We start from the raw sequence: 15,670 nt of genomic DNA on the forward strand, positions 1-15,670 counted from the left end.
ACTTTCCGGTTTAGCAACCATGAGCTTTACCGACTCAACCACGCCGACCCAATTTCTTCCAATTTTATTCAGCGAGAAAGTCCCCCCCCCCCCCCCTCGCCGATCAAGAAAAAAATGGAAAGCATTTTTTGCCGGTCGCTGTTTCGTAAGGGTATTTGTTTTACACAATCAATGTAGAAACAGTTAAATCAGTATGTAAAGGCTTGTAGCCGTTAAATTTCTTAACTGTGACTGTTTATAATTCAAAACTGCAGCTTAAAAAAAAAATTCTGACCCTTTTGGTGCCTTCCTAGGGTCGGCGCACGGGTCGCCCCCTCCCCCGTCCCCTCTACGCCTCTGGACTTACGGACATCTTGGAAAAGTTTAACTTCAAATTCTTATCTAGGCCTAGTAATAGACCTAGATGTTATCGAAAATATCAAATCCCTATATTACATTATCAGTTAATGTTCACATGGTATATAAATGAATAAGTATCTTTGCAGCATGTTTTTAGAGGTCTGCTAAATTTTTATAGACGTCCACAATGGGGGGGGGGAGATAGTTCGTCGAAAGTGGACGACGGAGGGTAGGGGGAGGTTAAAACTCCACATTAATGTCTAGTATACATGTCATAAGTGTAAACGCGGTGTTACACTCCCTGTCCCTAAGGGTCATCCATTTATGATGTCCACACGGGGGGGGGGGGGGGGTCCGAAAAAAATTGACTTGTGTTGACAGGGGAGGGGGGTTGGCCCAGTGTGGACGTCCACACATTAAATCTAACATTATTTTTGGTAGTGTGAAAGAAAAATATTTCCTAGCGAAGCTAAAGTTCAACTGTCCTATCTCTCTGGCCCACCACCCAGCTTGGGTCTATGCCCTGGCTTAACCTCGAATACAATAGGATCCAATTACATGTTCCCCCACATTTGCATCCCAGGTCAAATACCAGGCGACCTGCATTGCCCTAGCCTACACTTCTCTAGGTAGGCGGGATCACCCAGTTCAGTTAGACGGGAGAGAGGGGGGGGGGGGCGTTAGCACGCTGTCCCTGTTCAGGTGTGTGACAGGGGGGGGGCGTTAATACACACTAGCATCAACGTTGGACTCAGTAATATAACAGTGTCAATGCGACTACAAGTGTGCGAAATAATGGCTAGTCAAAACACCGCGAAATATGCTAAATTAAATGATTTGTATCAAAAGGCTTATCCTTCCAAATTGAAATATCAACTTCAAAAAGAGGTTAATAGCCTATGGCTTAATTTAAAGAGGCAGCCAGAAGAACAATTTGTGATTTAAAAGCGTCTTTTATAGTGCTACTAGTTATCCAGGACCCTCATTCCTTGTAGGTTGTGTGATGGTGGGCATTATTTCCTCCATATTAAAAAAAGTATCAGAAATTGATACACGTGACCGTTTATTTTGTAAATGTTGTAAATTAAAAATATTAATATAGTTTTCTATAGACTAAATATATTCTTTTAATTTATCCAAAGTACTTTTAAAATTTATTACAATTTAAAACCTAGCAATGAATCAGTATTGGTTTGATTCCAAATAAAAGCTATTACCATAAAACAAGCTTTCATCATTTATTTTTGTAAACACATTTTATTGTAAATCTAGATACGAAGATCAATAAAACACATTTGTACCGGTATTTGTAATATTATATATACTCTGAGTATAAACACACTTAATGCAGTAGTTTGAGTAATAGTGGAAGAAGATTATGCAAAAAATTATAGTCAGTGTGGACGTCCACGGGGGGTGGGGGTGGGGTGTCCGTCAAAAGTGGACGTTTGTGGACAGGGGGAGGGGGGGTCCAAAATCCCAAAAATGTGTGGACGTCATAAGTGGATGACCCCCTAACCCTAACGCAGGTCACTGCGCATGCGCAGAACAATTGAATTTCGTATTTTCTGCCGAAGCATCTTTTTACCAGTAGGCCTAAGGGGCCCTAGTCACTTCACACGATTTTGCTTCCGCGTCACTTTATCATGTCGGATTCTGTTGAGATCATGAATGAACTAGTCTAGATCTAGACTAGGTAATCCCTTAGTTTAGCGTCGGAAATTATCGGGTAATGTTTGTTGAGTCTCGGTAACTAGAGTTACGGTAAACCATGGTTTATTTGACCATTGGAATATAAATAAATTGAAAGTCGATTGTAGTAAATTAATGTTTTAATTTTTTAAGTTTAATCGACAAAAGGAAACAAGAATAAATATAATAGTAGATTTAAATTAGTAGATCTAAAAATAAAAAAAAACATATATTAATATAAATATGAATTTTAAATAATGAAGTCAAATGTAGGCTAATAATTTAATGTTTTTTGCTTGCAGCGGATTTGCTACCTTTAATTAATTAAATCTAGATCTAGCTAGATATCTAGCTGCTAGGCCAAGTTAAAAAATCTAGATTACGAAAATAGTAAAAATGATTACAAAATGTAAAAATGATTACAAAAATAAATCTATCTAAATTTTAAACATTCTGTATAAAAATAAAAGATGACACCAAATAAAGTATGGTTTACAGTACTTCCGGTGAATTCCGGAAGTGTGTGACAGACTTTGGCATTGTTTTACTGTTTTTTTTACTGCTATACGATTCTAGAATAATAACCGACGCTAAACTAAGGGATTACCCTAGACTAGATCTACTTCTCCACTAATCTCATTTTACTTTTACTTTGATGTGATCTAGATCTATGCTTTTGTGATCTGCCGCTTGCTGGTAATTTTTATCTATTGAATTTATTAGGCCTATCTGCACCATGCCCAACGCTGCGGTCGCACTCGTCTATAGCTACTTTATTTTTGTTTTATGCAAAATCGCAGTGTTTGGCACGTCGTATTTTCATTTATGAACACGTCTTTGTATAGTTCATTCTATTTCGTTTTTCTGAAAATTTTGATTATACATTTTTAAAAGTTGCATGGTACACATTTTCTCCTTTCACACTCTCTCGGATGAACAGAGTTCGGGATTAGCGGCAAAACTTGAACCAATCATCAGTTAGATAAAATGTTACGCTAAAAATAGCTTCTAGATACATATATTATCGCTAACTGTAAATGTAAATGGGGTTTTCTCTTCTAAAATCTATTCTAAAATTAGAAAAGGGGTGATTACATGATTTTTGGTCCCTATCGGTTCCCTTACCCAGACTGCGCTCACAACTCAAAATATTGCTTATTAAATAGGAATTTGGTTTAAAACGTTACTTAGATCTCTGGAAGGAGGGGGAAAAGCATGACCTAGTTTGCCATAAGGCTCATTGGACATGCCAGACTCAGCGGGAGTCATGTGACCAGGCAAGCTTCACGTGACTTGCTCGGCTTAATTGCCCGCGGCTAGTAATGTACGCAAAAGTTTCCTCATTGTCAAGGCTTTAATAGAAGTATATAATGAAATATTTGTGTCAAATATTATAAATAACCGAATAATAAACCAAAATAAATGGCTAAATATATCAATATACTACATAGGCCAGAAATGAACTTTAAATTTAAACATTGTAAACTGCCTAAATAATAAGTGTGCACAGTCTAAGTAATTAAAATACATAGGCCTAGGCCTAAATATGGATGATTTTAAAATAGGAACTATATAAGGCCAATTTTTTGTATTACCAATATCTGCCACCCCTATTCATTAATTTTTTTTTTATAAAGTTATTTATCAATCTTGGTTACTTTTAGCTATCTACATTCATTTCTAAGCTATTTTTATATGCTTCTGTTAAGTTTCATTGAAAAATGTTAAAAAATAATCTAGATATCCACTCATGAAATCAGGTCACAGGACTAGGAGTTTTTTCTTCATTAGCTATGCCACACGGACCCATGACTTTGGAATTCTTTTTCAGTCACTATGACTTTGCACAGAAAGTTTATATATGCTAAATTGACTTAGTTTACCATTGTCCTAGCTATTACTGATACTTTTTTTTTAAAAAAATTAATTTTTCATCAAACTACCTAATCTATATAAACAGCAGCCATTTGTAAAATAGAGTGGCTTCCCCTGAATCTTGCGCTATAAGTTTACATAAAAAAAAAACTTAAACAAGATGACTGCTATAGTAAATGAACATGGTTGCGTCTGTTGGAAATATCGCTAGTCTTCATTTATTAGGCCTACTGAAAAGTTTTAATTCAATTGTTTAAAAACAGGTAGATCTACATAAATGAAACAAGGAAACATTTTTGTATTTTTCAAAACATAAATCCTCCTCAAAATGTGAAATAATTATTACAATTTAAGGAGTCACCTGTTTTTCACTTTTAAGTCGCAGGTGATTTTATGTAGGCCTACCTAAAACGATAGATTAGGCTACCTATTTTATTTATGTATTCAATTTATTCAATTACCGTAACAATAGTAGGCACGGAGGCCTTTTTTCTAATTGGCCGTTTTAAAATAAACTAATGAAAACAACAATTTAATAACAGCATTTAAAATAAACCGGGAGTGATCTCCCCTAAACTTTCTCGAATATTCTTATATAAAATAACAGGGGATGGGAACTCGGGCTATAGACATGATTTTTAATCCATTTTAAATACTTAAAGTTTTAAAAATAGAATAAAATCTCGTAGACAAATTAATTGCACACCAAGTGAACGCAAATAAAAAAAAGCGCATAATAGTGCGCAATATTATTAGTACTTTTAAAATTTACATTAGTTTTTTGAGAAATCGGAAGTAGCGTAAATTACTACTTCCAGTCAACGGAAATTACTCAAAATTTAACAGAAGGTAGAGAATTAGATCTTTTACTTACATGTGAAATTTCATTTATCTATCTGAAATAGTACTCAAGTTATAGGCTTTTAAAAAATTCAAAGTAGGAAAAGTACCACTTCCGGTTATCGGAAATCGCTCAAAAGTTGATACGGATCTACGAATTTGATAGAGTCCTTATATATGAAATTTCATCAACCTAGCTGTAACGGTACTCAAGTTATCGTGTTTACACACAGACACACACACGGACAGACACACACACACAGACATACGGACAAGATTGCAAAATTATGTTTTTCCGTATCAGTGAGGTGTAAAACGTCGAGATTTGTAAAAATCTCGATTTTTTTTTTGCACGATTACAATACTTTCTCTATACTACGTATATACGAGAAAGTAAAAAGCAATAGCATAGTAACCACATAGCAGTAACATAGCACTAAAAATGTGGAATAAAGAAATAATATTACAAAGTTATAATACAAGATGAGATAAAATAAGAATATAGGCCTAATAGATGAATGAGAAATGTTTCAATGAGTCAGTTAGAGAGGTCATTAAATAATTGTTTTTTCAGTTTAGATTTGAATATATTTTCAGATCAGATAGTTTTATTTTGTTAGGAAGATTGTTCCACACATTAGAACCAGAGTAGGCGAAGCTATGTTTCTGGAAAAAAGTTGTATATGGGATCGGTAAATTAAGACGACGATTTAATTTTGTGTTAAAAGAAAATAGGTCTGATTAGTAAGAGGGGGCTGTTTCGTGAAATATTTTACATAAAAAAATTGCTTTAGTATATATAATCTTTTTATTTAGTGGAAGTATATTAGTTGTAATAAAAGAATCAAGGCTACTAGACAAGCCAGTAACCAGTTTTATAGCCCTTTTGTGTAGTGATAGTAGAGGATGCTGCTTAGTTATAAAGTTATAAAGCTACCGCTCCACACTACAGAAGCATAATCCAACCTAGATTGAATAAAAGCTTTATAAAAAACCAGCTTGCTCCTATAGTCCAGAAAGTTCATTATCCTTGCTAGTTGAAAAGTTGTTTTTAATAGGGACATTTTTAGAAGATGGATATGACTGGACCAAGTGAGATTGTGATCTATAACCAATTCTAGGCATTTGTAACTATCAACCTGTTCAATGTTTGTATTGTCTATAGTAATGCGTAATGAGGTGGAAGGTAGACGAAGGTGTTTCTGATGAGTTGTAATAATCATTGACTTAGTTTTATCGGGGTGAAGTTTCATTTTGTTCAATTTTGTCCAAGTAACAAGCTGATTGGCACATGTTTGAAGTTTGTAACTAAGTGAGTCAGCGCTGTCTGCAAAGACATGTAACGAAGTATCATCAGCGAACATCTCGCACTGACCTGCGTCAATGTGCAATGCAAGATCATTAATGTATAATGAAAAAAGAAAAGGACCTAAGATTGAGCCCTACTGAACCCCTATATTAACATATTTCAGTGAAGAGATGGTATTAAGGTGAAACACGCGTTGAGATCTGTTAGACAAAAAGGAGAGAAGTAACCTAACTGTAAATTCGTGGAATTTGTAAGGATATAGTTTTTTAAAAAGTATGCTGTGATCAATGGAATCAAAGGCTTTTCTGAAATTGACGAGCAGCGTGCCACAAAGTAGGTTTTTGTTAATATTTTTAAGCCAGTTTTCATTCATTTTAATCAAAGCAGTGTGACAAGAATGAAACTTTCTAAACCCAGACTGAATACTATGGAAAGGCTTATGCCTTTCTAGTTAGTTTGACATGCATTTTTTATATGTATTTCTAGTGGCTTGGAGAGAGAAGAAAGTATAGAAATTGGCCTGTAGTTATTAGTATCTTGGATGTTACCTTTTTTGTGTAGTGGTATAACCTTAGCATGCTTAAAATGTTTCGGGTAATATTGCTTGGCAATACAGAGGTTATAGATATAGGTTAAAACTTCAGAGATTATTGGAGCTGAAATCTTCAATACTTTACTGGAGATGTCGTCAAACGAAGTTGTTGTAGACGGTTTAAGAGATCTTAGGCTAACATGAACAGTGAGCCGCGGAATTATCAGCTCTGCCCTACCACGGTGAGCAGAATTACAAAAATGTTTAAGCTCCTCACTGATAGTGTAATCAGCATCTGTGTTGAGCGCTACAGATAATATGAAATGATTGTTGAAGTCATCAGCAGATATCTGGCAATGTCCAGTTGTATCGCATGTGTGTTTTTTTCTGATTATTTGATTTATGGCAATCCAGATAGATTTGGAATTAGGTTTGCCTTACAGCAGCTTATTAAAATACTCCTTCTTCGACCTACGCACGAGCAGTTTGACATAATGTGGTTGCCTACAAAAGTCCTCAGAAGTTCCATAACGTTTAAGCCAGTCTCTTTTATTAATTGCAGATTCGATGTTGTTAAACCAAGAAGGTTTGTTTGTAGTCTTAACCCTTTTAGAGATTTTAGGTATATTTTTATCATATATAGTATAAAAAATACGAAGCCATTCAGAAATGGCTAGATCTTGAGAATTGTAAATGTTGCAGAAGGGGGCAGCCAATAAATCCACAAGAAAAAGATTTTCATTAAATTTTCTAAAGAGCGATAATTTATAGTGATGTGTTGCCGCGAAGGTACACCCAATCTTTTCGGCAAAAATGTACAACAAACAGGGAAGTGGTCACTAACACCACAAGAGGGGACACAGACCTCTATTAGATTGCTGTCAGGTGATGCGTAATGTGTGAAAAACGGGTGACTCCTTACATTTTAGTAGGCCTAATTATTTCACATTTTTAATTTTTAGGAGGATTTTAGTTTTGAAATTTACAAAAATGTTTTTAAACAATTGAATTAAAACTTTTCAGTAATAAATGAAGACTAGCGATGTTTCCAACAGATGCAACCATGCTCATTTACTATAGAATCAAGCAGACATCTTGTTTAAGTTGTTTTTTTTTTGTAAATTTATGGCCCAAGATTCAGGGGAAGCCACTCTATTTTACAAATCGCTGTTGTTTATATAGCAAATCTTGCTTGCAAACACTGCCGTTTAAAGTCAATTTCTGGCCTATATTTACGGATTCAAACAAATAGGCTAATAGCAAGCTGTATGCTTCTTTAAAAAAATTTAACGTAGGCTTTATTTTTATTCAAGCTACCTGCCTTACATCTAGTTGTCTATCATTATCAGTGTTTACGATTTAATAACCCACATTAATGTGGGCAAATTTCAAACATCGTCATCACCAGCGTAATCGCCGCCCCGTTTTCTTGTTTAAAAAAATCTTGACAAGTGGAGGGTTCACTGTAAGTTCAGTTATATCAGCAGCCCTAGAGCAATCATCATAGCATGGACAATTGCTATTGCAATGACGTCACGGCCAATCTTAAATAGCATTTTTGTTCCTGCTGTGACATGTGCTCTAGGCCTACTATATTCTGACCTGAAATGAACTGACTGATCTTTCTACCGTTTCTTGTTTGGGAAGGAGGGAGAGATACAGGTAACAAATTCAAATTGTAATAGCAGTCTGCTACTACTATTAGGCTCTAAAAGCATAGGCCTACATATAACTGTAACATATTGATGTGGCTTGGTTATTATCAAGGTGGTGATTTTTGGCTCAAATGTTTTTCAAGTAATTCCAAAACCCCTTTTAAATATTTAGTAGACCCCTTCTAATTTAAGCTTATCGGGTCTAGGTCTATAACATTTTCCATCACATGAACTAATATTTTCAGGTTTAATGTAAAAAAATAATTGATACTAATGTCCATATTAAAGAAGCTAAGACATTATCATTAGTTTGATAACTTAGTGGGCTACTCAATCATAACATTTACATTTGCTATATGTTAAAAAAAATTCCCCTTTTTTTTTGTTATACTAGCAAATTTAAAGCACATTATGTGCAAGAATATAGGTATAATTTCATTCACATGTACGATTATAATATGTCAGCTACGTTTTTGTTTGCTGTAGCTTGTTGATTATATTAAACTAACCATGGGTACCATATTCACTAGGATTATATGCCTATATATTTTTACTGTTATACTTATTTAAAAAAAAAAATTATTAAATCCATATACTTACCACCACACAACTTTTATGCAAGCACATATATTTGTTCCCTGCCATACAAATAAAAAAGTTATTGCAAATGTGGCTTTATGGCAACTTTTTATGATTTTTAAAGCCGCCCTTTTTTTTGTTATCAATAGGAATCCCGTTCACAACAATTGATTTGGTTCAAATTTGATCTCTCCCTGGCTAACTGGATTTGAATTTAAGTGAGAGAGAACAAAAACTTACAAGTCCTATTCTGTAACAAAACTAAAAAACATTTAGTGCAAATTAGTACCAAGCTACCTGAAGAGAGCAAGTGTTCATTAAGTTGTTTATTACATTTTCCAACTGTAATTAAAATTAATTTTTAAACTTTTATTACATATTTGGATAAGATAAAGCACTTATTATTTACAATTAAAAACTAACAACAGCAAATCAAGTTTTGATTTTTGTTATTGTTAATATCTTAGTATTCCTATTTTTATAAATAGTTTAAAAATAACTGGTAGCTCAAGATATTAATCTGCAGTTCTTAAGGATTTGCATTACTGCTCATCTATTTTCATATCAAATCTTAGTAATCAGATTAACAAAAGTCTGGCATATGTTGCAATTATTGCCATGTTATTAAAGTTGTTTTGACTAACATTTACATTGGTTTAACATTTATGTTTTTTTTAATCGTCAGTTCATTTCTAAGAAGCTGTCAAGCATGGAGGTTAAAACAGATGTGTTATCTGCAGTTTTATCTACTGTAGATATACAGACAAATAAATTAACAAAGTTTTCATCTTATGAAGATTTAAAACCTGATATATCAACCATAGTATTATCATCTTCTGAAGACATAAAAACAGAATTAACATTTTTTAATTTCCAGGATATAAAACCTGACATGACATTTAAAACCCATCAAGATGTTAAACCTGATGTTACACCAGAATTTTCTTCTTCTGATGACGTAAAAGCAGAATTATCAACATTGTTTTATTTCCAGGATATAAAACCTGATATCACATTTAAAAACCCTCAAGATGTTAAACCTGATGTTACACCAGAATTTTCTACTTCTGATGACATAAAACCAGAATTATCATTTTTTAATTTCCAGGATATAAAACCCAACAATTCATTTAATACTTCTCAAAATTTTAATCCTGATATTACATTTTCAATTGAAAAAATGAATAAGAAACCTCCTGCAACAGCAGTATTTTCAACATCTGAAAATTTAAAACCAGAATTGTCAACTACTGAAAATTTAAAACAAGACTTGGCTAAAGAATTTATATTTTGTGAGGACAAACAACAAAATGGACTTGAAGAAAATCTACAAATGTCTATGGACAAAAATAAGGTGGTTCATTGTCAGCAAATATTTTCTCAAAGTTCTAATATTAATATGCATAAAAATGTCCATTCAGGAGATAAACCACATGAATGTGATGTTTGTCATAAAAGGTTTTCTCAAAGTTCTAATTTAAGAAAACATAGAACGATTCATTCAGGAGAAAAGCCACATGAATGTGATGTTTGTCACAAAAGATTTAGTGATAATAATGGTCTATTACGACATAAAAAAGTTCATTCAGAAGATAAGTCGCATGAATGTGATGTTTGTCATCAAAGGTTTTCTCAAAGTTCTAATTTAAGAAGACATATTATACAGATTCATTCAGGAGAAAGGCGTTATGAATGTGATGTTTGTCACAAAAAAGTTAGTGATAATAATGGTCTATTACAACATAAAAAAGTTCATTCAGAAGATAAGTCGCATGAATGTGATGTTTGTCATCAAAGGTTTTCTCAAAGTTCTAATTTAAGAAGACATATTATACAGATTCATTCAGGAGAAAGGCGTTATGAATGTGATGTTTGTCACAAAAAAGTTAGTGATAAGAAGGGTCTATTACGACATAAATTTATTCATTCTGGAGATAAACCACATGAATGTGATGTTTGTCATAAAAGGTTTTCTCAAAGTTCTTATTTAAGAAAACATAAAAAGGTTCATTCAGAAGAAAGGCCTCATGAATGTGATGTTTGTCATAAAAATTTTGTGGATATGAAGGATCTATTACGTCATAAAATTGTTCATTCTGAAGATAAGCAATATGAATGTGATGTTTGTCATAAAAGGTTTTCTCAAAGTTACAAGTTAAGTGAACATAAAAAAGTTCATTCTGGAGATAAACCACATGAATGTGATGTTTGTCATAGAAGGTTTTCTCAAAGTTCCAATTTAAGAACACATAAAAAGGTTCATTTAGGAGAAAGGCCACATGAATGTGATGTTTGTCATAAAAGGTTTTCTCAAAGAGGTAATTTAAGAACACATAAAAAGGTTCATTCAGGAGAAAGGCCACTAGAATGTAATGTTTGACATCCATGGTTTTCTCAAATTTCTTGTTTATCTTCACACACAAAAAAATCATTATAGAGAAAAGCCACATGAATGTGATATTTGTCACAAAAAGTTGACTCAGAAGAATAATTTGTTATGCCATATGTGTTCTTACAGGTTATAAGCCATATGTATGTATAAAAGATTTTCTCTAAGTTCTTATATAAGTGCACTTGTAAAGTCACTCAAGAGACAAGCCGCATTAATCTGGTTTTTGTCATAAAAGATTTTCTCAAAGTTTTATTTAGTTTTAGTCTATATGCACATGAGAAAAATCAATCAGGAAGAGAAGCCACTTGAAATTGGATGTTTATTACAAAAGATTTTCTCAAATATCTCATTTTAATACTCATAAAAAATTCATTTTTGAGGTAAGGTAGGTAATTCATCATGACTTAACACCAATTTGGGAACGGAGTGGTCTAGCTGTAGAGAGCTGGACTGCTTACCCGTAAGTCTCGAGTTTGTATCCAGGTTGAAGTCAATCTACTGTCCCTGAGCCCACCCAACTATGATGGGTACCTAACTCACGTTAGGGAAAGTAAAGGCGGCTGGGCATAGTGCTGACCACACTATCTCTTCATATGCCAAGGTCACAGAAACAAGTGAACTCTACTTCACTTGCCCTATAGACCGTCAGGTTTGGAAAGGGAACTTTTTAAATTAATTTTTAACTAAATAAATTAATTCTAGAGCAAATTATTATTAAATATCCTTTTATAATTTTTTCTCATCACATAACTTTAACTAGCGGTTATCCAATAGTGGGCCATAGTTTATCAATTTTTATATTTGTATTATTACAGGGGTTGGCTTGCGTCGAGCCGCATGCGGCTCTTTTAATGTCAAGATTTGGTGTCAAGATTTCTGCGTGGTCGAGTCGGTAAAGCTCATGGTTGCTAAACCGAAAAGTCTCGAGTTCGAACCCTCGGGCAGATGAGGCTCGTTAGCTGGGGACAGCCACTCTTCTAGGAGAGACAACTCCAAAATTAAACAACTGCTGCCTTGTAGTTTGTTCTTGGTTGGACAAAGGCTATGGAAGCAAATCCAAAAAGAAAAGCAGGCTGAAATCTGAGTCAATGGCCTCAATGGCGCATAACCAGTTGACACGTAATGCTTAATTGTGTTGGAGGCGTGGTCGAGTCGGCAAAAAGCTCATGGTTGATAAATTCGAACAAAAGCCTCGAGTTCAAACCCACTGGCAGATAAATCTCGATCCCCTTCAACACTAATAATTAAGAACGAAGAAGAAGAAGAAAGAAGAAGGCTCTTGTCTTGAGTTCCATACACACGTTATTTTATTTTCAAGACTCACAAAAAATATTATACTGTAAAAAAAAACAACTTTAATAAAACGGGATGAAAATACTCAGATAACAATGAGAGTAGGTGTGGTAGAAAATTTGCTGACAGTCAGTTGGACACTAGACCTGTTTAAAAACAGGTGCATAAATGAAACAAGGAACTCCGAAGTTTCACTTTTGTAAGACAAATCTTGATTGGCTGTATTGATCTCTGAGATAGATCCTCTCAAAATTACACTTAATAAAAATGTTATAGTATTTAATTTGTACTCAAAACTTTGTCAATTATTTAAGTCAATACAATTTTTAGGGGCCTAAATAAATTTTTTTAAAACCATACAACTTAGTTCAGTCATGTTTGTTGTCATTTTCAGTGATTAAATGTACACAACAAATTGTTTCAGGTGTCTTTTTGTTTAGTAACTGTCAATGCTAAAGACATCAAATAGGCCCTACATCCAATCTTTAGTTAAATCCAACAAAAATCAGTCATATGTTTTATAACCATATTTATTTTAGTAACATTGTGCCTACCAATACATGATTTTTAAACAAATTAAAATAATTGATGGGCCTTTCAAATAATTTCTAGACTATTCTCGGTTTGGTCAATTAAATTTGTTTTAATGTGTATTTATAGTGGACTTAGGCAATTTTTCTTAAGGGTCATTTGATCCAGGGGCGGAACTACAGTGCCGCCAGACCCCGCAATGCGGGGGGGCCCACGCCATTTAGGGGCCCAGAGCCGACCATTAATACATTTTTTTTTTTATAGTTAAAAAAAAAGTAAATTTTCTTTCATTTTTGACTTGATGGTTGTTTTGTAAAAAAAATTACCGTAGCTGGGGTTGGATTATCTTTATTCTATAGACAACACCCTACGCTCTTGTATATTCTTTTTCCCTTTGATTTTAAACCACTGTGAAAGCCGAGTCTTTCTCCTACAATTAAACTTTTCAAAGATAAGCAAATGTTCAAACAACTTCCATGACTTATTTCCCTTTTTGAAAAATAGTCAAATAGGGGAGAACATAAGCTCCTTTTAATAGATTTGTACTAAACAAATTAAAAAGCAATTATTTCTCTTAATTATTATTTTTTTATAAAGTAATTTCTAAATAATGACATCGTATAAAAAGGAAATGTATTGAATCAATAATATTTTAAAAATTAATAATATAAATTAAAAAAAAACATAAAAATAATCATAACACGAGACACCATTACTTATACAAACCTTTCATGTTTTAGATTATTTTGACCGACTAGATAATAAGGGGACTTCTATCAGACATTAATTAAAACTGATTTTCACAAAACACTATGCAATGCACTTACACACATGACATGATGTTGACATTTTTTAATAGATGTTCTTTAAATCCCGAACAGGCCAGTAATGAGCATCCCATGTGATTGTATATATATACATACACACACACACACATATATATATATATATATATATATATATATATATATATATATATATATATATATATATATATATATATATATATATATATATACACACACACACACATATATATATATATACATATATATATACATATATATATATATATATATATATATATATATATATATATATATATATATATATATATATTTCATATATAGGCCTATATATATATATATATATATATATGGGGGGGCCCAAAATTTTTTTTTGCGGGGTGTCCCTTTTTTTCTAGTTCCGCCACTGATTTGATCATGCATCAGTTTGTAACACAGACTGAGGCTCGCTATCTCTTCGTTTTCACAGCTTCAATACTTTTCAACAACTTTCCTATATTTTTTTATTAACACTGCACTATAAGCACTTAGATTTAGATCTAGATCTGCACACAAATCATAATTTAAAAAAAAAATTATTTATGGTTCTTGGACTATCACACCACCTACATGCATAAACACAGTCACAGGTGTCATTTGACATTTTTGCATAACTTCAGCCAAAAAGATAAATGTCTGAAATATTTAGAGTAAATGTTCTAATTTTATCATTAGATAGGCTAGAAGTCTATATATTTTAATAAAGTTTTTTTTTAAAATAACACAAACGAATAAATTACAGATAGGCAGTGATTTTCAGAAATCATTTAAAAAGAATTAGTCATCATTCTTACTAAATGGACTAAATGCCGGATTGGTCTAGCGGTAGAGAGCTGGATAGCTAACCTGTAAGTCTCAGGTTCAAGTCAGTATACCGTCCCTGAGTCCACCCAACTCTGATGGGTACCTAACTTACATTAGGGTAAGTAATGTCAGCTGGGCATAGTGCTGACCACACTATCTGTTCATATGCCAAGGTCACAGAAACAAGTGAACTCTACTTCACTTTCCCCGTAGACTGGTTTGAAAGGGAACTTTACTTATACTCATCTAATTCTGTTTCTTCTTGGTTCATAATTTTAGTGTCAAATTGAGGCCATGACTCCGATTTCAGCCTGCTTTTCTTTTCTTATTTTTTCTTCCAAGAACAAACTACAAGGCAGCAGTTGTTTAATTTTGGAGTTGTCTCTCCTAGAAGAGTGGCTGTCCCCAGCTTCGTTCATCGAACGAGGGTTCGAACTCGAGACTTTCCGGTTTAGCAAACATGAGCTTTACCGACTCGACCACGCCGACCCAATTTCTTCCAATTTTATTCAGCGAGAAAGTCCCCCCCCCCTCCCCTGCAGCTTAAAAAAAAAATTCTGACCCTTTTGGTGCTTCCCTTGGGTCGGCGCACGGGGCACCCCCGCCCCCCCCCCCCTAGCTACGCCTCTGGACTTACGGACATCTTGGAAAAGTTTAACTTCAAATTCTTATTTAGGCCTAGTAATAGACCTAGATGTTATTGAAAATATCAAATCCCTATATTACATTATCAGTTAATGTTCACATGGTATATAAATGAATAAGTATCTTTGCAGCATGTTTTTAGAGGTCTGCTAAATTTTTATAGACGTCCACAATGGGGGGGGGGGGAGATAGTTCGTCGAAAGTGGACGACGGAGGGTAGGGGGAGGTTAAAACTCCACATTAATGTCTAGTATACATGTCATAAGTGTAAACGCGGTGTTACACTCCCTGTCCCTAAGGGGTCATCCATTTATGACGTCCACACGGGGGGGGGGGGGG

At 33.8% G+C, this 15,670-nt stretch overlaps 1 protein-coding gene across 1 annotated transcript in view; it reads left to right on the forward strand.

Moving 5' to 3' along the window:
* LOC131950641 (zinc finger protein 436-like) overlaps window positions 1-12,872 on the forward strand; it is an 88,293-nt gene extending 75,421 nt beyond the window's left edge. The window contains exons 2-3 of the mRNA XM_059312856.1: window positions 9,507-11,139; window positions 12,029-12,872. Coding sequence (XP_059168839.1) covers window positions 9,531-11,139; window positions 12,029-12,162 — 1,743 coding nt within the window. The 5' untranslated portion in view covers window positions 9,507-9,530 and the 3' untranslated portion in view covers window positions 12,163-12,872. The remainder of the gene's footprint in view (window positions 1-9,506; window positions 11,140-12,028) is intronic.
* Window positions 12,873-15,670: the final 2,798 nt, after the last annotated feature.

The sequence above is a fragment of the Physella acuta genome, unplaced genomic scaffold (assembly GCF_028476545.2).
Source record: "Physella acuta isolate Inbredline_101_S28 unplaced genomic scaffold, ASM2847654v3 ptg000063l, whole genome shotgun sequence".
Taxonomy (NCBI): Eukaryota; Metazoa; Mollusca; class Gastropoda; family Physidae; genus Physella; species Physella acuta.